General features: G+C 46.7%; 1 protein-coding gene across 1 annotated transcript in view; it reads left to right on the top strand.

The window, feature by feature from the left end:
- Positions 1 to 3,168: 3,168 nt before the first annotated feature.
- The window catches only part of ARHGAP18 (Rho GTPase activating protein 18), an 86,326-nt gene continuing 67,393 nt past the window's right edge, over positions 3,169 to 22,101 (top strand). The window contains exon 1 of the mRNA XM_056856227.1: positions 3,169 to 3,761. Within this exon, the coding sequence (XP_056712205.1) occupies positions 3,169 to 3,761 (593 nt within the window). The remainder of the gene's footprint in view (positions 3,762 to 22,101) is intronic.

Here is a 22,101-nt window from a genome sequence, read left to right as displayed (position 1 = left end):
ATGTGTAATGTTGAGATTGTGCTTTATTCTGGGCCTTCCTACACGTTATCATCCACATGGCAAAGCACTTGAATGACCTTGGTTTTAAGGTCCAACATAGTTTGGCATTTGGATACTCCTAATAATAAGGGCAGGTTATATACCAGGAGTCTACCACAGATGTACAAACCCTCCAACAACCAGGAAGACGAAGAAGAGTTGGTTTTTATACTTTCTCTACCACTTAAGGCAGAATCAAACCAGCTTACAATCACCTTCCCTTCCCCTCCCTTCAACAGAGTCCCTATGAGGTAGGTGGGGCGGAGAGAGTGTGACTAGCCCAAGGTCACCCAGCTGGCTTCCTGTGTAAGAGTGGGGAAACAAATCCAGTTCACCAGATTAGTCTTCACCACACATGTGGAGGAGTGGGGAATCGAACCCAGTTCTCCAGATCAGAGCCCACCACTCCAAACCACCGCTCTTAACCACTACACCACGCTTCACTACACCACGCTGGCTCTCTAAGCAGTACACTCTGCTAGATGTCACACAATCAAGGTTTGGGGAGTGGCCTTCCATAGGAATAAGGGGTGCTCTGTTGTCTTTAAGAGTCTGCTCATAGAATATCATACTGTATAAGATTAATGTTTACTTTGCACTGTCGATGTGCTAGGCATTGCACACAGCCCAGGGAGTTTGCAGATGCCCAGACAGACTGCAATCAGATCATGCTTAGAAGGCTGGAGTCTTTTCAGTGCCTCCCAGTGTGCATTTGTGTAAATTTCTACAGCCTAATGACAGGTATTAAACTTTTCCTGTAGACATTTACACAATTATATCTTTGGGCTGCTTCTGGTGTTACTAACATCAGCTTCCAAATCTTAATTTTGGCATTGCTAACATTCTAAAACGACTATGATAACTGCACTGATTTTATGTAATTTCTAGAGATATTCAAGCAGATGGTTTTCCAGGCTCTCCCCACCCCTAAATCTACACCCAATCCTTTCTCCATCTCTTCAGAAGAATATAATTGAAATGAAAGATGACAGTTAGACATATGAACTAAAACAGATATGGATACATTTAAAATAATATAGGAAATGACAACTGGAATTAATCTAAAAGTAGCTGTATTTAAAGGCAACGTCGCCAATATTAAAGGATAGCTTAATGTCCAGGCCATTTAGGATTCAGTCAAAAGAGCCAGCATTTCCTTACCAGGGTGGTCAGACAATTATTACAGACCGAGGTGTGGGCGATAAGCCTACCCAGTTGTCACAAAGTCCCCACATATCTTCTTCTCATCTCACATTTGTCAATTTCTATGCCTGGAACAACAAACATATTTGTCCCTCTTTTTTTCACAATTTGGGTCACTTTCCTATGGGCTGGCCCCTGGATCCTATAGTATATAGCTATCAGACATAACTGTATTCAAACTCCAAAATACAGACCTCTGAGTTGCAGTTCAGCCAGAAGAGTATGTAAATTCCATCCTTTTATACCTATGCATCTGTAATAAGTAAATACTTTGTAAATCAGAACAGGTAATATCTGTTTAGGTGGTTAGATAATCTTTTATAGCACATTACATACTTTATTAACTATAATCCAACGTACACCAGATTCTACCATAAAATTAAATCTTAATTGGTACCAACATAGATTAATCTTGAAATTTTCCTATTATTCAAACTGTGATTTAATTAGTACATTTACTTCTCAGATGAAAGACCTATATAATTACCCATCTGCTCAGGTAATTACTAAGATTTAATCTCTCCTTTGTCAGCTAATCACAGCTTCAGACAATGCGCTCAGTCCCTCTGCATCAAAAACTAAGATATGGATGCACACTTTGTGATATGAGTACATCTTTCCTGTATAGAAATCACTTCTATAAATGGAAGCGTGAAAAACCCATGTGTAAATCATCATGCATGTTGAATGCTACTACACGTATTTTGTTGTGTGTGACAGCCAGCTTTGGCTTTCTGTCATGGCGGGTGCATGCAATAAAATTATGTGTGATTGCCGTTGCATAAGTTAATCACATGTAGGTTTCATACTTTTCTGTTCACACAAATGTGTTTTTAAATATAACTTGCAGCTCTGGTAATAAATGTCCTAAGGCCACTCCAGTAAGGACTGTTGAAGATCAGTTCTCTTCCCTGTTCAAGGTGACTTCTTTTATGATGGTTCCTATTTATTTATTATTAATTTGTCTTATACCCCTCTCTATGTCCCAGCTGGAGCCAGGCTCAGAGTGGCTAACAATCATAAAACACAATACATGCATATATAAGTTAAAAGTCAATCAATACAATAAAAATTATTATTAAGAAATCGGTCGGCCCTATAAAAGTCACAGGGATCCATGGTGAACAACAAATCAGAGTCCCCAGTTAAAATATATGATGGAAATGTATTAGAAAAGGAGAAGGGAGGCTAGTTGCTGTCCTCAACCATGGCAAAACATCACAGTCTTACAGGCCCCGTGGAGCTGAGCAAGGTCCCGCAGGGCTCTGGTCTCAGTGGAAGAGAGAGGTCCACCGGGAACAAATTAGTTGTCTGATTCATTTGGCCACAAGCAGAAGCTGAGATTTTGTAGGAGACTGATCTATTCACACCAAGGAGATTTGGTACAGTGTAAAAACATGGCAAAGAGTCAGATGACCCATTCAGAGTGATAAAAACCACGATGTACTCAGGACAACTGGCTGCCTGAAGAGTGGGGCTGGGTGAATTAGTCCTGAAGTTCAATTTCAATGGGGGAGCCCTGGAGGCAAATCCAAAACACGTCCAGTGGGACCCCTATCGACTCTCTCCAGTGTCCTTGAACATAGCATGCCTTGCGCACCTGCACGGCCTAGTGGTTAGCGTGTTGGACTAGGATCTGGGCGCTTCTGGCTGGAATCCTCGCTCCGCCAGGCTTGCTGGGCAACACTGGACCCCTCGGTCTCTCTGACCTACTTCACAGAGTTGTTGTGGCGATAAAGTGGAGGTGGGGACAGTGATGTCAGAAGCCCCCTGGGGTCCCTAATGGGAAGAAAAGGGGCCCTACAGATCGGGGTCAACAGAAATAGTCAACAGCGTCATTCCCGGCACGGTGGCTCCTTCTTGCGCTGGCTGCCCCATGGCAGGGGACGAGGCCCCCTCCCCATCTGCTGGGGGGCGTGTGTCTGAATGGTGTGTGCGCGGCCAGGAGCAGCGGAGGGCTTTGGGGAGGGGAGGGAAGGAGGGCTTAGAGGCGGCGCGGGGAAGAAGCTGCCCGCCGGGCGGCTTGGGGGTCTCCTCCGCCCCACCGCCCCAAGCCAGGGGCCGCAGGAGAGCTGCGCGGCCGCCCGGCCCGGATGGTGCCCCTGGCCACCAAGCTGGCGCAACACCTGCGTCTCAGGTAAGAGGGCGGCGCCCCTCGGGGCGGCTCGCCCGGGCGAAGGCGCTCCTCCGCCGGACCCCCAGCCCACCCCCCAGGCGGAAAGCCCCCCGCAGCTGTGCCAAGGCTCCCCGCTCGCCCGCGCCCCGTCCCCAATGCCCCCCTGCATTCCCGGGCAGAGGGGCTTCCAGGCGAAGCCCGTCTCCTTTCATGTCACATCACCATTCCTGGGGTGCGTGTGTGTGCGTGGGCGCGTGTACAAGTCACAACTGACGGATGGGGACCCAACTGCGGGCTTTTCGAGGCAAGGGATGTCCCGAGGGGGCTGCCCACTGCCGTCCTCCGCCGAGCCGCCCTGCAACGCCTCGGGGTCTGCGTGCCCACCGGGGCTGCCCGGGATCCGGTGCGCTGGGGCTGGCCAGGTGGGGACGCCTCTTGCGCAGGGCACTCGTCGAATGCGCAGGACTCTCACCCAGGACCCTGTTTTTGGATCAAGCGGGGTTGACTTTTCAGCTGCAAAGTAGTGTGATCGTCCCCTGCGTTCATTGCATTGTTCTTATTTTCCTCGGAATCTACGCCTTCAGAATAGGGGGTGGGGGGAATGGTTGTGGGCAAGCAAGTAGAAATTAATTTCACTTGGCTGTGAAGTAAGAACAGCCCCTGATCCGCAATAAAAGAGGTGCACATCTCCGACCTAAAGGAAAGAAAGTAGAAATAGATTGGAAGTACTTTCTTCAACCACGGATATTTACACACGTATGTGCTAGTGCACGAAGTGAATACTGTGATTTCTTTGCAATTCAATATTTACAAGAGGCTTGTTAATGCAGCAAACCTTCTGCGGCCCGTTGCAGGAATTTCCCTCTCTCTCAATTCCATCAGATGTGCTTTCTCCATGCGTGGATGCTATTTCAAAATTTCATCTTAGTCTGAGCTTCAGACTAAATGGGGGAAATTCCACATTTGCATTTTTGTGTACCAAGTATGGCTTGGTTTTTTTGCTGTGTGCTAGAATTATGCCAGTATTATGAAGGACATTTTGCAGTGTGTATTTCAAATTTTAGTTCAAATCACTAGTTTTGTGCTGCTTTATTAGCCACCCAGTTGGTCATGTATTAAGTGCTTAAATATTTCAGAACTACAATAAAATGTGTTTAAATGATAAACTGTAACACCTATGACATCCACAGAGTGAATTAAAATCTCCAAATGAATTTTTCACCAGGCTGAACCATATTCTAGAAGCCAGCCCATTTAAAAATGTATATGTCAAAGCAAGTCTCACTGATTTCAGTGGCGTTTTTGTAAGCTTTGATATTGTTGCCGTTATGTTTAGCCTAAAGCAGATTCTCATTGGGAGAAATACTAGGCAGGTCTACTTAGAATTAAGTCCTGTGTTATTTGGCTCTCCCAGCGCATGCAGCAAAAGCCAGCCCAAAGGGGGACCTTGCTAGTGGAGGAGGCGGGGGCTCTAGCAGCTCTTCTGCCATTTGTCCCCCACCTCCTCCAACCTGCCACGCCCCTCCCAGGGCAACCCCTGAGATTAGCCTGGAGATGGAGCTCATTGGGCAGGCACTCGGCCCCTCTGGGAGGACAAGGCGCATGAGAAAGGACACGGGGGCTGCAATGGTGAGGGAGTTCACAATGTTTCTCTATGGAGGAGGGGGCAACCCCTTTGGGACCCCATAAAATTGGACCCCTGACCCAATCTTCACTAAACTTCAGGGTTTGTGCAAGGACAGTCCCTTCAAGCTACACTGCAAATTTGGAGGCTCTACCTCCAAAAACGCTCCCACAGGGGCTCCAAAAAAATCCCCATAGAGTATGATGGGCCTGCATTTTTCAGTAAACCTGAAAATAAGCCGAATACCGATATTGACCAGTATGAGTATTCAGTTTATTCTGGGGTTACTAAAAAAAAATCAGACCCAATAACCCCCCCTTTTTTTTTTGCACAACCCATGTGGCTTGGGATCAGGGTATCTCAAGGACCGTGTTCTCCCATACGTTTCTGCCCGGGAACTAAGATCACAGGGAGAGGCCCTCTGGACTGTCCCATTGAGCAAAGAAGCTCATCTGCTGGGTACCCAAGAGAGGGCCTTTTCAGGGGCATATGCATAATGGCATTTGATTGGGTTCAGTTCTTCTCCCCACCTGTAGTTTTAAAATAGCGCTTTTTACATATTTTATTGTGTTTTATTGCTGATTACATTGTAAACTGCCTTGAGTTGCTGTAACATAGAAAGGTGCTAATAAATGTTTCAGATAAATAAAATAAATTCCCCCTTCCTACTTCAGGCTCCCATCATGTCATTCCTCAAGAGTCCCAGATCTCCCCGGATCAACATTATGGGAAAATCAGTGGGCTGCAGAGGAAGGCAGGAAAGTTCCCTTCTTCTGATGGAAAATTTAGTCTGGATCCAACCTTTAGTTCTGTGCGGAGTATTTTTGTTAATTTTAAAATTCTAAAACTTCTTTATGTCTTTGATTCTAGATAGCAGAGTCTATGTACCCGCATCAATTAAATATATGACAGTCTTATATGGAACAGACCAACATTAACCACACTCTTGTCCAATGATGAAAATTACATGTGATCTTAGGTGGAGAGAAGCCGATGCTGCTGTTCCTTTAGACTAAATTTTCTCAGGAGAATTTGTGACAATATCTCTTTCATTACATTGAGTCTAAAATTAACAGGATAAGAAGGAAACTCTGATACCTCTAACTCCTGTTCTGTAGAAGAGTAAGCCTTGGGTGTATTGAGAGAGATGGGTGGGGTGCTGTATTGGATTCACACCTGGACTTCCATTCCAGGTAATGTCTAGGAACCCTGGAGTGTGTGTACCTGATGGGGGCCATTGTGGAGGCAACAAAAATTTAAAAGGCTCTTCTGAATCCCATACAAGCCTCTTATGCATGGGTTGGATCTCCCTGGTTGGACCTGGGTTCATTGCACATTAATGTAACCCAATTTGGGGGAAACTGTATGCATTGGCTTGAATGATCAGGGATGAAACTGTGTGCTAATCAATCAATCAAGTTTAATAATAATATTGTCGAAGGCTTTCACGGTCAGAGTTCATTGGTTCTTGTAGGTTATCCGGGCTGTGTAACCGTGGTCTTGGAATTTTCTTTCCTGACGTTTCGCCAGCAACTGTGGCAGGCATCTTCAGAGTAGTAACACTGAAGGACAGGGAGACACTGTCCTTCAGTGTTACTACTCTGAAGATGCCTGCCACAGTTGCTGGCGAAACGTCAGGAAAGAAAATTCCAAGACCACGGTTACACAGCCCGGATAACCTACAAGAACCAATTTAATAATAATAATTTATTAATACGGTCACTGACCAGCAAAAACAACCAAACAAACAAGCAAACAACAACAGCTACAATAGATCAATCAAGTTTTATTTTGATACAATATCAGCTCTGAATAAAAATCAAAGTTAGGTTAAAATAATAAAATAAAATAATGAAAGTTGATGATTCTGGGAAGGATGATTTGAAGAAGAGGAGGAAAGATCTTCTATGGGGAAAGGTTTTCAATTAGCCGTTTACGAATCCCACTAGACCGGAGGCAAAATTTGGCTACTTTAATGGCTATCTCCCGAGAGGAGTCTGCTAAGAGAAGGGAAACTAGATTCTTCCGATCTCCCAGGAAAGGATGACAATATGGGGAGAATGTACTGCGATCTTATGCCGTTGTAGAAGGGACATTGCAGCAGAACATGTTCTATTGTTTCCACTTTCTCTGTTTTGCATCTAATTGTATGACTAATGTAGCAAGCCATTACCCTCTGCTTATCAAATGTGTCTTGCCATTGTCAGAAAAGAATGAGGCACTGTATCAGAGGACATCTTGTATTGCTTTAACAGGTCTTTCATTCGCATCCAAATTCAAGTCATGTTTACTATGGTAATAGCAAATTCAATGAAATTTAGATAACATTGATGAATCAACAGGATCAGTAAAAAAAAAACCCTCTAGTTTCTAATTCAAAACAGGCCTGTGAGCTTCAGATAAGTGTCCAGACAATGTTAAATCTTGTCTAGAAATATTGCAGCTAAAATGTGCAAGTATTGAATTATCTCTTCAAAACAGAACAGATGGCACAACACAAAGACTGACTTGTCCTTGCTTCTTAAAAAAAGGAAAAGAAATGAATTCTACCTCAAATCTTTACATAGGCTGCATATTTGTTTTAAAAAAGAAAATTGTGTTCTCAGGTTTTTTAATGATAGACAGTTAAATTACTACATTAAAGATCATGAATAATGTTCACTGTACTGATAGACTATTAGTAACTGAGACTTACAGTTTTTCCATAACAGAAAAGTTGCTAGGTTAATCTGTTTAATAGACAACCATTGAATCGCCTGTGCATTGTAATTTGCTGGAACTCCATGGGAACATCGGACCATTTGCATTTGCAACATATTACTTGATCAGGATCAAAGAACACTGTTGCACCTCACATAGCATCCAGATTTAGTGGCATGAGATTTCAAAGGCATGAGCTTTCTTTGTTGAAGGGATGAAAATGTGCACCTTCCCATCCACATGGCGGGCTAAACCACCTTTGACTGCCATATTTCAGGAAAGATTGGGGCAAAGCAGGGGGAAAACCAGGAACTCTGGACAACTGGAGCACACCATGAAGGTCCTCCCAAAAACCCACTGATCTCGATTGGAAACCAAGGAGGAGGAGGGAAAAACAGCCAGATGGATACAGCCAATGAAAACAAAACCATTTTACAATAATACAATTCTGTTGAAAAATGCAATATTTAAACTAATTTAAAACAACATTTTGCTCATCCTGCAAAAGTTTTAGAAGTGTCCACATATTTTTGGATGGTGAGGAGAATAAATTCAGTGGGGTTCTATATGGATTTCCAAAGGGAGGGTGCTAGTGCAGAGGAAGGTCTTGTCGTCATCCACTTGAAAAATGAGACTGCTAGAGGAAGATCTTCCTGACTTGTGTATTATATAGGACATGTTCAAAAAACCAGTAACCTCCAGCCAACATTTGTTCATGTATTAAAACAGGTTTGTCCACACATCTGTCCTGTACAGGGCAACTCACAACAACATTAAGAATAATATAACCCTGAGAAGCACACACACAATCACAAAGCAACGAATAAGACCAACGTTGAAATGTCCCCAAACCAGCACAGTATACAAACAATGAGTTCATTATAGTTGGGCTTCGTTGTGTGTGTTTGTGTAAAGTGCCGTCAAGTCACAGCCAACTTATGGCAACCCCTTAAGGGGTTCTCAAGGCAAGAGACTAACAGAGGTAGTTTGCCAGTGCCTTCCTCTGCACAGCAACTCTGATATTCCTTGGCCTGCTTAGCTTCTGAGATTTGATGAGATGGAAGCTCTGCTTTGAGTGCAGCATCTATTCCAACTAGTAGATGGCGCACAACCCATTTAAAGGCTCTGCAACATGCAAACGGTTTCCACCGGTAAACATTTTTTGGGGGAAATGTTTCAAAACCAAATTACAATAATCTGTCCTTCATAATGTTTATGGTTAGAGGGGTAGATAGTTTGCAAAAGGGACTTCTTTATGTATATAATCTGCAGTGCATTTGGAACCCAGCAGAATCTTGGCTACATAGATACCTATTGGAGAGCTGGGGCGGGATTCAAATCAATAAATGACAGCACCCCTGTGGCTAGGTAAACAAATGTAAAATTGCTTCCAACAGGAAAAAACATTCAAGGTAGGTAATATTGATAATAAACACAACTTTACAACTAGAAGTAAAACTAAACCATAATGGCTATAACCATAGCAGAATTGAAGGAGACAGGATCTTCAGTTCCCTTCAAGAAGGGCACTCAGAACAATGGCATATAAAGGGCTGCCAGTCTCCAGTCTCCCGCTATTACAACTGATCTCCAGGTGACAGAGATCTGTGCACTTGGAGAAAATGGCCACTATGGAAGGTGGACTCTATGGCATGGTACCCTATTGAAGTCCCTCCCCTCTCCAAACTCTGCCCTCCTCAGGATCCACCCCCCAAAATCTCCAGGTGTTTCCCAACCCAGAGCAACCATAGGCCATATAGAGCTGCAGCGCTAAACCTTTCTCTGTTTTGGGCCTGCAATGAAATGAGCAGTTCCCTCAGTCAAGTGCTGGACCTTCATGCCCCTGCTGCAGGACAGACTGACTCAGGGGAAAGAATTTTAAACCATACCTTTAACCACAACTCCAGAAACAGCTTTTGTTATACCAGCTCCTAAAGGGGAAATTCGAATATGCAATTTCTCCTGGTTGGGTCCATCACATCCCTATAAGGAAATCAGCAGTTCCCTCAGTCAATCTCTGGGCCTTTGCTCTCCTACTGCAGTCCACACTGACTGAGGCGGTGGACAGTGGCGGACCTACATTTTTGGGGCCCTGAAGCTTGAACTTTTATGGGGGGCCCTTCTCAACCAGCAACAATAGGGCAACATCCAACAAGGTCCAAAGGGCCTAAAAGTGTGCGGTGGTCCTCAACAAGGGCCAGCCTGATGGAATGCTCTTCCAAGTAACATCAGGGCCCTGAGGGACCTTCAGATGTTCAGCAGGGCCTGTAAAACAGAACTATTCCACAAGGCCTACAATGGAGGGCAACCACAGGTTGTCATTGTTGCTGGCCTCCCTCTCCTCTCCTCCCCCTTGGGGCTTCTGATATGAGGATTTGGCTGCTTGGCCGGGCCTCCAACGGCCCTGTAATTATATGAGTACCATCTTGTTAACTGTATTAATTGTACTGAATGGTTTTATGAATTTTATTGATTACTTATGAATTTTAGATATGTATGATTTTAGTAAGATTGTTGTTACCTGCTATCAGGTAAGAGAGAGGAGTGGGGATCTTCAGTAGCTGCCACCACTCTGGTGTGGGCCTAACTCAGAAAGCCCCAGAGCACCCTCCCTGGCTGCTTCTTCTCCCAACAGGGTATACTTTCTAGGTGACCAAATAATACATGAGGACCCAGGCAGAGTAACAAACAGTTTATTAAAGAGGTCTAATAACAATGATAACTCAAGCCACAACAGGATGACATAACCACTAAAGGCAGTCAAAAAATAAAACCCCCAATGCGTCTATCTTTACTATCCCTAGCCGTCTCTTGGCACTCAGGCAAACTCACCCATTCCTGGATGAGGCATCCCTCCATCTGTAGCAGCCTCTCTCCAGTCATGCTCCTTAGGAGTGAACCCCCTCCCTTTTCAGGCAAGGCCTTTTATTCCTTCTGCCCAGGCACCACTCCCTCGCCCCCGATTGGCCCTAGCCTTCCCTCCAAATACTCTTCCACCAATCACAAGGCCCAGAGGCTGGTGGGGGGGAGACGTAGTCCTGGTAACTACTTTAGTATAGGTCTCCCTAGGGCCTGTAGGCCGCACTTGAGGCCTAGGAACATGACACCTGCTTTGACCGGGAATGAGGATGTAGGGTTGCCAGCTCCGGGTTGGAAAATACCTGGAGATTTTTGGGGTGGAGCCTGAGGAAGGTGGGATTTGGGGAGGGGAGAGACTTCAATGCCATAGAGTCCAATAGCCAAAGCACCCATTTTCTCCAGGTGAACTGATCTCTATCGGCTGGAGATCAGTTGTAATAGCAGGAGATCTCCAGCCACCACCTGGAGGTTCTCAATCAAAATAACAGCACACACAATATTTTATAGCAAACACAGTGTGTATTTATACAGAAGTGACAAGAATATATGGAATACCTAACTAACTAATAACATGCAATCCGTGTACAAACACACAAGTGGTACTGAACAGAACATTATTTACAAATACATACAATGAACACTTATGTCCCACAGTACGCTTATATAAATTTAATAATGTATCGTATGGATCCTATAAGTATGGAGTGAGAAAAACCGTACATGGACTTAACAAGCCTCGAAAACACGGTAGGTATCCACAATTTCACCCATAATACTGGAGCTGAAATAAGTCCCTTAAAAGGGTAATGCCAAGCGTCGGGTGGGACTCACAAATGGAATGTTGTTCAGGGCCGCATAGAAGGTACGCAAATCCCAGGTATTCTTTTGTGTTTCACCAAAAGAGGCTTCATCAGCCTTGCATGTCTCTAAAAGAGTTCCCAACCACCTTAAGTAAAGGTCAGAAGATCTTCAGAAAAGTTTCTGTATGTGTAATCTATGTGTAAAGAATACCTGGGATTTGCGTACAGCAACCCGGGACCACGCACACGCCACCCCCTACACGGGGCTCTCTCTCTCACGCACACAGACACTCTCTCTTTCCCTGGGCCGCGCAGTGGCCGGGCTCACACACTCATCCATGACTGATTAGCCAGAAGAAGATCCAGCTTGGCCTCCTATTGGCCGCAGGAGAATGCTGATTCGGGGGCGCTGAATTTGTATGAATTTATCCGGCGTCCGCCCGAACTCGCCAAGTTCGGCTCGTCGTTTTCCCGCCTTTTTAGATTTCGGTTCTATCCGAACTGGAAACTGCCAAATCAGGGGAAATTCGGCTGTTTTTCATGTCGGATGGAACCGAATCGACAGTCCTAGATTGCACTGTGAATCTCCAAACATTTTTTATGATAAAAACCAGCTAAGATGTTGGAGAGGGATGGCAAGAATTAATGGGAAACTGTTTAGGCTTTCACTGTATTTTCTTAGAGAGCTACATTTGTCAACAGACCAGGTGTGTGTGTGTGTGTGAAGCAACCTGGTTGTTGTTAGTGTTTGTTTTTAAGCTATTAGCTTTACATATGCTTTGTCTTGTAGTTCCACTCCATATGCTACACTTACTGTGGACCTTTTCAAAACGTGTCTATCGATCCCTCAGTTTTATTGGCTTACACCTAATTAGGAAGCTGACTTAAATGACAATTTTAAAAGGTCCTGTTGCACAATGCAAGGGCTATTTTTTGTGTGCATATGGTCAACAGGATCCAAGTGTCATCTTAAGCAAAGTAACATACTTTTAAGCCCATTGACTGCAATGACCTTAGAAGGATATAACTCTGCTTAAGGATTGCACTGTAAAACTACAGGTAGGAAAGAAGTGGAATAAAGAATTATAAAAAGGGCATTATAATTTATATGGTAGAGGTAAACAAAGAAATGAGCCCCGTGGCGCAGAGTGTTAAGCTACAGTACTGCAGTCAAAAGCGCTGCTCATGACCTGAGTTCAATCCCGACGGAAGTCGGTTTCAGGTAGCCGGCTCAAGGTTACTCAGCCTTCCATCCTTCCGAGGTCGGTAAAATGAGGACCCAGCTTGCGGGGGGTAAAGGGAAGATGACTGGGGAAGGCTCTGGCAAGCCTCCCCGTAAACAAAGTATGCCTAGAAAACGTCAGGATGTGATGTCACCCCATGGGTCAGGAATGACCCGGTGCTTGCACAGGGGACCTTTACCTTTTAAACAAAGAAGCCTGTGTGTCAGCTAATGTAGCAAAATGCATTCCAGAGACTAAAGCACAGAGATCCTGAAGCACAGAGATTCTAAAAATCATTATTCTTGGTGCAAAAAGGTTGAATAAGACCTTGATTATTAATATACTCCCACAAGATCGGAATCTATCCAAAATAATTTTTAAAGAGAATTCTAGCTTTACCCTGAGGCACCCCTGCAGGCTTGATGTGAGCAGAACCCTGTTTTCCCTCAACTAGGGCCCATGTACACATAGTGTTGTTAAGATTTTGGAGAAAGCAAAGCAACAATACCACCAGGGTTGTGCATATTGATAAACCTGAACCAAAAACAAACCCGAAATTAGCCATTTTGGTAATTTTTGGGATTTGGGTTTTCCAAACACCAAAACCTGGAGGTCTGCCTGAAGCCGAATTGGCCGAATAATTATTCGGCTTTTTTGGGTTTGGCTATTCGCCTTTGCTTAGAGGTACGGCTCTGAGCTTTCTCCCCCTTTTCTTTCTTTTTTGGACTGGTTTTAAGGTCAGGATCATGTAATCGGAGCCAACTTGGTCTGACCAACCTTTCAGTGGATTGATCTGGATCAAGCATAATGGTTTTTTTAAAGAAAGGGCTCACCAAGTCCCATCTGGGGGGGGATATACCTTCCAACTAAAAAGAACTAGCTTCGATAGCTGTTGACCACCAGGCTTCCAAAGGAGACTCCCTTATCCATGTGGATGAGCAATCTCCTTCAGACAGACTTCGGCTGGCTCTGATATCACCCCGCCAAAAAAACCCTGAAAACCTGTTCTGAAACTAAAGGTTGCCCCAAGTAGAGTCTTCGTTTCCCCGCACAGTGACCATTTCTTGAAATCAGATTTTTGATGACCATAATAAAAGACTGTTCACAGGATGTCATTTGCCACCAAAAGAAATGTTTTCCATGCCTTATTTTTCTTGCATTTATGCCTTGTCCCTCAGTTTGGAAGCTAATTTGCATGGACATCATGCCAGCTGAAAAGACTGAAGAAATCCAGGACCCACCTGCCAGCTGGTAGTCTACAGGCAGTGCAGAATAAAATGTTCATGAAATGAAGCAGAATTTGGCAGACATGCCTAGTTCTCATCACGTGCTGTCAGACTACGTAGAACTGTAAACCACTAGATTGGTTAAAAGAGAAGAAAAGAAAATGGCATATAAAACAGTTCTTTTTAAAGGGTTGCTGTATCTTTCTTCTTGGTTGTTAAAACCATGAAAGTAAGCTCTGTGTGTGTGCTGTAGTGCAGCTGTTTTCTTGGAAGAGTGCTTTTCATTCTGTTGTTTTTCTCATTTGGAAACCAAAGGATATTTACAAAAGCATCCACCAGAGTGCACCAACATATCCATTTTAGAGTGATCTGGAGGACAAGGATGTGTGGGGGAAAGCTGAAGTGTGGAAAGAACACTGCATAAACTTTCATTATGAAGTTATCTTGAGCTAGGGCTACCAGCTCTGAGTTGGGAAATTTCTGGAGATTTGGGGGTGGAGCCTGGTGAGGTGAGGGTGGCATTTGGGGAAGGGAGTGAGCTCAGCAGGAATGTGATGCCAGAGAGCCCGCCCTCCAATGCTATCTTTTTCTGCAGGGGAACTGATTTCTGTAGTTTGGAGATGCGTTATAATTCCAGGAGAATTCCAGGCCCCACAAGGAGGTTGGCAACCCTATCGTGAACACTCATGATATCTCTTGTATGAAGATTATACAGAACAAATATGATATTAGCTCAAGACAGAAAAAAATTCACCTTCCAAGATGTCAATGCCGATTATCGTAATAACATATATGGCGTTTATTATCATGCTTGCAATGTTCAAAAGTTCATATATGTTATTTCAGTAATCCTTATGATAGTTTAACATTAGATTTTAGATGCATCTAAAGCACCTGGGGTTTTTCCAGCCATTTCCGTTTATGAACTGCAGTTCATTTTATATGGTTGATGGCTGTTGTAGGCTGAACCTACAATAGTATCTGGAAACCACACAAAAAAGTTGGTGTCTAAAACTGAGCGTAAGAAACACTGGAGACAAAGACTGATATGTTTACTTGAATGAGAAACATGTAAGCAACATTATACATAGGATCCATGGCTGCAATTCTGTATACACTTCCCTGGGAGGTTCTGAGGCCCAGTTTAAACACAAAGCCGAACCTGTGCAAAGTCATAGGAGGAAGCTTGTTTGCCTCACCAAATTATTTAATGCATCAGGAATATCGTAGGATTTATTTCTAACATTTATTTAACATTTATCTAACATTTATTTCTAACATTTATTCTAACATTAGTGTGAGGGTCTCTGTCTTTGTGTCTCTGCTTTCCATCACCTGCTGTGTTATCAGTGAACTCGTAAAAGCAGTTCACACCTTCTGGTCTCAGGCGCCAGGCCTGATGGCCCATGTATCTTCCCCCCCCCCCCCCGCTGTTCTTCCTGCCAGTACTCCCTCAGGCCGATGCGGCCTTGGAAGTGTGATAGCCGCCCAGACTTCCTGGGATCTGTCTGATGTTTTGTATTATGCCAAGCTTGTAACTTCCCATAACAATAAGTGTGAACCCCAGTGCCCCAGTGCCCTGGAGTCAATATATTCTGTAAACCCGTATAGCCCCTCACTTGCAACTTTCTACCTGTGCCTGTCTCATCTCCTGAAGGCTTCAATAAATCGATTGTTTCTGTATCAACGTCTGAGCAACTGATTTGGAGAAGCAAACTCAGAGAGGGGGATCTCTCACATTAAGTTGCAAGTCCTTGCCTCTCGGACTGCAGCTGTACCGCTTTGGACAGAATGTCAGCCGACGAGGACACCACCCCTAACCCCGATGCCCCCAGGGAACCGGACGAGCCGGAGAAGCCGGACCCTAAAGAGGAGGGAGCCAAGCCAAAGAAACCGAAGGGTCGCGCCCCCGACCAAGATCGGGACGGACGTCCCCGGGGGCTCACTTATTGGCTGGACTCTCCCAAGGGCTGGTCGCTCTCGCGGACTGCGGCGAAGGATCGCCGGTTGGCCTTCCCCAGCACGGGACTCGAAGGGGACCCGGCCCGCAAAGAGGCCCTCATGGAGGAAGAACGAAAGCAGTGGCAGGAAGACCGCCGGGCTATGCAGGAACAGATGGAGATCATGCAACGCGTAATGGGTGAGATGGCCACGACCCTAGATGCGCTGAAATTGCAACCTCCAGCCGGTGCTCCCCCAGACGGGGCGCCAGTAGTTCCGCCCGCAACCCCTGCCCCCCCGGCCCGTCGGGACCTGAAAGTCACGTATGACGGGTCGGGAGACCAGTTGACCTTTTTTATGGTCCAAGTAGACATTTTTATGCGGGAACAAGGCCGAACCTTCGTTTCTGAGGAGTCCCGGGTGCAGTACGTGGCTTCCTTACTGCAAGGGGAGGCGGCTGCCTGGATGGTGTTGCAGTATGAACTCCGCTCGCCGGTGCTGCGAACCCTGGACGAGTTCATGGTAGCACTCCGAAACCGTTTTGAGGACCCGACTCTAGGTGAGCGGGCTAAAACCTCCCTGATGCAACTGCGCCAAGGGACTAAGTCGGTGGCGCAGTATGCAAGTGAGTTCCAGTCACTGGCTAGCCGAATTCTGGACTGGAGTGAGGCTACCTTGGTACAATGTTTCAGGGAGGGTCTCAACCCAGACCTCCAACATTGGGCCTTCATGCAAGGGAACCCCCCGGATGTGGAAGGTTGGGTTCGCCATGCTGCTGACATCGAGAATCGCAAACAACTCCTGAACTTGTCCAAGCAACGGATTGGGCGAGACCCCAGGCCCCGGGGTGACAGTGGCCGGGAACTCCGGCAAGGGGGTGGCGGGGTCCTCTCGGCCGCGGAACGCCGCAAGCGGTTCGAGGCCGGCGTCTGCCTGATCTGCGGGGGAAAGGGTCACTTTGCATCGCAATGCCCCTCTCGCTCAGGCCGTCCGACCCCTCCCCGCCAAACCCAGGCCGAGCCGACGAAACCGGCCGCCGACAGCCAGCCTCGCCGCAGAAGTGGACCACTGAGCCGGCGCTCCGGCGCACCCTCCGCTCTCCACGCACGTCCCCAGGATGGGGCATCCGACTCTACGGTCCCATCGGGGTCCCGGATTACAAATACCGTCTTTGATTCGGACGGCTCCCCGGAGGCCACTACCCCGTCCCCCTCTTCCAGCGAGGAGGAAGAGTGGGAACAGCCGGCAAAAAACGCCGTCGGTCTGCTGTAGAGGGGGCTCCGCAGCAGACCGTCCCTATCGTTGTGCAAGGAGCTCCACCGATGGTAAGCGCCCAAGAGGACAATGTATTTGTGCGTGTCCATCTGTCCCTACCCAAAGGGGGTCCCCCGTTAGAGGTCCCCGCGTTGGTCGACTCGGGGTGTGCCCGCACCATGATAAATGAGGAAACTGCCAAGAAGTTGGGTGTCCGGCGCAAGCGGCTTCCGGGACCCCTCCGTTTTTCCCAAATGGACGGGAGTGACTTTAAACGGGGCCCGGTGACCCACAGAACTGCAGCCGTGATTATGTCCGTGGGGGAACATTGGGAACGGTTGTATTTCACTATCGCCCCTATTGTAACCCCTGTGGTGTTAGGGATGAACTGGTTAAGGGGGCACAATCCCTCCATTGATTGGGTTAAACGGGTGCTTTCCTTCCCCGAAAACCCCTGTGGGTTGCATGACAAGGAACGGGTACTCAGGACTCCAGCCGCCGCACTGGTAGGGTCCCCCGCCCCAGTCTCTCCTCAATTACCCTCTGAGTACTCGCAATTTACTGATGTTTTTGATGTTAGAGAGTGCGACGAACTGCCTCCCCACAGAGAAACGGACTGTGCCATCGAGATTGTAGGGGAAGGCAAACTGTCTAAGGGAAAGGTTTACCCCATGAGCCCTAGTGAAAAGACAGTGTTGCGAGACTATCTGGATGTCAATCTGGCGAGGGGTTTCATACGCCCCTCCAAGGCTCCTTATTCAGCCCCAGCTTTCTTTGTAAAGAAAAAGACGGGAGATTTAAGACTGTGTATTGACTTTCGCAGACTGAACGCAGTCACCCAGTCTAATGCTTACCCCCTCCCTCTTATTCCTGACCTTCTAGCACAATTAAAGGAGGGCCGAATCTTCACCAAACTGGACTTGGTAGAAGCCTACCACCGCATTCGCATCAAAGAAGGAGACGAACCCAAAACGGCCTTTTCCAGTTGTTTTGGGATGTTTGAGTACCTAGTCATGCCGTTCGGACTTTCGGGGGCTCCGAGTGTCTTTATGCAATTAATTAATGAGGTTTTGCATGATTTGCTGTTTCGGGGGGTGGTGGTATTTCTCGATGACATCCTTATTTACTCTGAAACCATGGAAGACCATGTGCGCCTAGTGCGAGAGGTGCTCCAGCGGCTGCGGGAGCACAAACTGTATGCTAAGGTGTCCAAATGTGAATTCCACCAACCCTCCATTACATTTCTGGGGTATGTGATCTCCCACCAAGGGTTGGAAATGGACCCCGCCAAGGTCCAGGCAGTGCGGGACTGGGAACCCCCCACTACCCGCCGCCAACTTCAGCAGTTTTTGGGGTTTGCCAATTTTTACCGGAACTTCATTCCTAACTTTGCCCAAGTTGCGCTTCCCCTCACTGCCCTGTTGCGTACCAAGGACAAGGGGGCTAGCGCCGCGCTTCCCTCAGCCCGTTTGCAATGGTCCCCCCAGTGCCAGCTAGCTTTTGAACGTTTGAAGCTACTTTTTTCATCCGAACCCGTTTTGGCTCACCCAGATTGCACCAAGCCTTTTGTGGTGCAAGTGGATGCCTCGGATGTAGCCATGGGCGGGGCCCTATTGCAGAGGGATGAGGGGGGACGGTTGAGACCATGCGCCTACTTCTCCAAGAAGTTTTCCCAGTCTGAAATCAACTGGGCCATTTGGGAGAAGGAGGCAGCAGCGGTCAAACATGCCCTTACCATATGGCGACACTTCTTGGAAGGGGCCGAACTGCCATTCGAAGTGTGTACCGATCACAAGAATCTTGAGGCCCTCAAGGGGGCTAGAAAACTCAATGCCAAACAGGTTCGGTGGGCCCAATTTTTCGCTAAGTTCCGGTTCACTCTCAGACATGTCCCTGGCAAAGAAAATGCCCTAGCCGACGCTTTGTCACGACTTCCCCAGTATCGCAACGATTTCGATCGCCCAGTCGACTCCCTGTTCACTCCCGAGCAGCGAGGGGAAGTTCCTAGCTTAGCCGTCACCACCCGGTCCCAAGCCCGACCACCGGAGACCCCCCCTACACTCAAAGGCATCCCGGAAGCCTTCCAACAGCGACTCCGGGACGCCTCCTTGCAGGAGGAGGAGCATCATCTCCTCCCCACTGGTCTGGAACGTACCAACACTTGGTGGGTGCAAGGGGGGAAACTGTACGTCCCCTCCTCTCTTCGCAAGGAAGTATTGGGACTTGTACATGGTGCCAGGCTAGCGGGTCATTTTGGTTTCATAAAAACGCTTCACCTGGTTCGAAGACAATTCTGGTGGCCCGGTATGAGATCTGATGTAGAGTTGTATGTGCGCAGCTGCCCCACCTGCGCCACAGCCAAGAAACGGATGGGAAAACCCCCAGGGCTTCTCAAACCGCTTGAGAGCCCCTCCCGTCCCTGGGAAGTCATCGCCATGGATTTTATCACCGACCTACCTCCGAGTCGGGGAAAAACGGTTCTTTGGGTTATCACAGACCTCTTTTCCAAACAGGTTCACTTCGTTCCATGTGCAGGCCTTCCTTCAGCCCAGGGCTTAGCTAAACTGTTCATCACACACGTCCTCAGGCTACACTCGATCCCGAGGAAGGTCCTCTCCGACCGGGGGGTCCAGTTTGTTGCCAAATTCTGGCGGGCCTTCCTAAAGTTAATGGGAGTGGAAGAGCAGGGCCTTTCTTCCGCCTATCACCCCCAAACGGATGGTCAAACAGAACGAGTAAATGCGGTGGTAGAATGTTATTTGCGTTGCTATGTAAATTTCCACCAGGACGACTGGGTCGACCTGCTGCCATTTGCCGAATATGCGTATAACAATGCGCCTCATTCCTCTACCGGCTTTAGTCCCTTCCAAGTTATATACGGGACGGATTTCGGCCCTTTCGGTTCTGCCCCCGTCTCGCCAGAGCTCCAGTCTACCCCTGACCTTCAGGAGTGGATTCAGGTGGTTAAATCCACCTGGCCATGGTTGCTCAAAAATCTGGAAAGGGCAAAAAGCAAGTACAAGGAACAAGCAGACAAACACCGGTCTCCGGGATGGGAACTCAAGGTGGGGGAGCAAGTCTATCTGTCCACCAAAAACCTCCGCTCTCTTCGCCCCTGCAAAAAACTGAGCGACCGTTATGTGGGACCTTTCCCCATTACCAGAGTAATCAACGAGGTTACTGTGGAACTGGACCTCCCAAAAACTCTGAAAGGAGTCCATCCAGTCTTTCATATAAGCCTCCTCAAACCCTATGTGGCAGCCCCCCAGTTCCACCCCCCTCCCGCACACGAGATTCCTACCGTAGTAGGAGGGGACACCCATTTGGAAATATCCAAGGTTTTAGACTCCAAATGGAAGAAAGGGAAACTGTTTTACTTTGTTCGCTGGAAAAACCTTGGCTCCGCTCATGACGAATGGGTGGCCGCACCCCACATGGCGGCTCCTCGCTTAGTCCGGGAATTCCACCTTGCTTATCCCGATAAGCCTCGTCCTCTCGGGGACCCCGGGGGGGGGCCTTAAGGGGGGCAGAATGTGAGGGTCTCTGTCTTTGTGTCTCTGCTTTCCATCACCTGCTGTGTTATCAGTGAACTCGTAAAAGCAGTTCACACCTTCTGGTCTCAGGCGCCAGGCCTGATGGCCCATGTATCTTCCCCCCCCCCCCCCGCTGTTCTTCCTGCCAGTACTCCCTCAGGCCGATGCGGCCTTGGAAGTGTGATAGCCGCCCAGACTTCCTGGGATCTGTCTGATGTTTTGTATTATGCCAAGCTTGTAACTTCCCATAACAATAAGTGTGAACCCCAGTGCCCCAGTGCCCTGGAGTCAATATATTCTGTAAACCCGTATAGCCCCTCACTTGCAACTTTCTACCTGTGCCTGTCTCATCTCCTGAAGGCTTCAATAAATCGATTGTTTCTGTATCAACGTCTGAGCAACTGATTTGGAGAAGCAAACTCAGAGAGGGGGATCTCTCACAATTAGCATTTTTCTCTCAAGGTACTTCATGGAAAATATACCCAGTGCTGCTAGAAATTTACAGAGTCCTCTTATTCCGATGGCTGCTCAGCAGAAGGGCCTTGAAATTTCCCTCTCCTTCTGCTTAATCGCTGACTGCTGATTAGAGTTGCCAGCTCTGGGTTGAGAAATACCTGGAGATACCTGGTGGGACTTCAGTGGAGTATAATGCATAGATTCCAGCTTCCAAAGCAGCCATTTTCTCTGGGTGAACTGACCTCTGTCACCTGGAGATCAGGTGTAATAGTGGGAGATCTCCAGCCACAACCTGGAGGTTGGCAACCCTACTGCTGATGGATCTGACAGGTTTGAAATGCAAACAAGATCATGTTACTCTTCTAGAATTATGTAGAAACCAACATATCCACATTTCTAGTTTCTGCGGCAAGTTTTGTTTCACGATATTAATGCATTAAAATAATTAGTTAGTCCGTAGTAGAGTAAAACTCAAGTGCAGTAGCACCTTCAAGACCAACAAGACCAACAGTAGCACCTTCAAGACCAGAGTATCAGCTTTCATAAATCAAAGCTCACTTCCTATCTGCTTGTACCCTTGAAAATTTGTTGGTCTTTAAGGTGCTGCTGGACTAGGGTTTTTAATAAAATAGTTACAAAAGCATCTACCAGACTGCACCAACATACCCATTTAGAATGATTTCTAGGATTAAGATGGGGGCGGGGGAACTGAAATAACTTCATTTACAGTTTGGAAAGAACTGTAATATTGCATTAACTTTGATAATGAAGCTAACCACATAACAACAGTGCACTGATGTATGTTCTTACTGTGAATCTCTAGTTAGGACAGGAAGAAATAAATGACTAAGTTATCATGATTAATTGTTATGACACAGAAGCAAGATAGTCGTAACTTCCAGCAACAGATGGTCCTAAACATAAATTTATCACTTTTACTTTTATTAGATTATCTAGTATTATTATCTTAGGTTATATTGTAAATTTTTGCCTCAAAGTAGCAAATATGTTTAAAGTAGTGGACCTTCTATGAATTGATTACACATTTTCCAGAACTAACATAATGCAGTTTTTGTGTTTGTTTGTTTCTATCAGGTGATGGCTGACATATGGTGACCCCCCATAGC

Source organism: Euleptes europaea, chromosome 10 (assembly GCF_029931775.1).
Source record: "Euleptes europaea isolate rEulEur1 chromosome 10, rEulEur1.hap1, whole genome shotgun sequence".
Taxonomy (NCBI): Eukaryota; Metazoa; Chordata; class Lepidosauria; order Squamata; family Sphaerodactylidae; genus Euleptes; species Euleptes europaea.
Note: the sequence above shows the minus strand (reverse complement) of the source record. Positions and strands in the feature narration are given on the sequence as shown.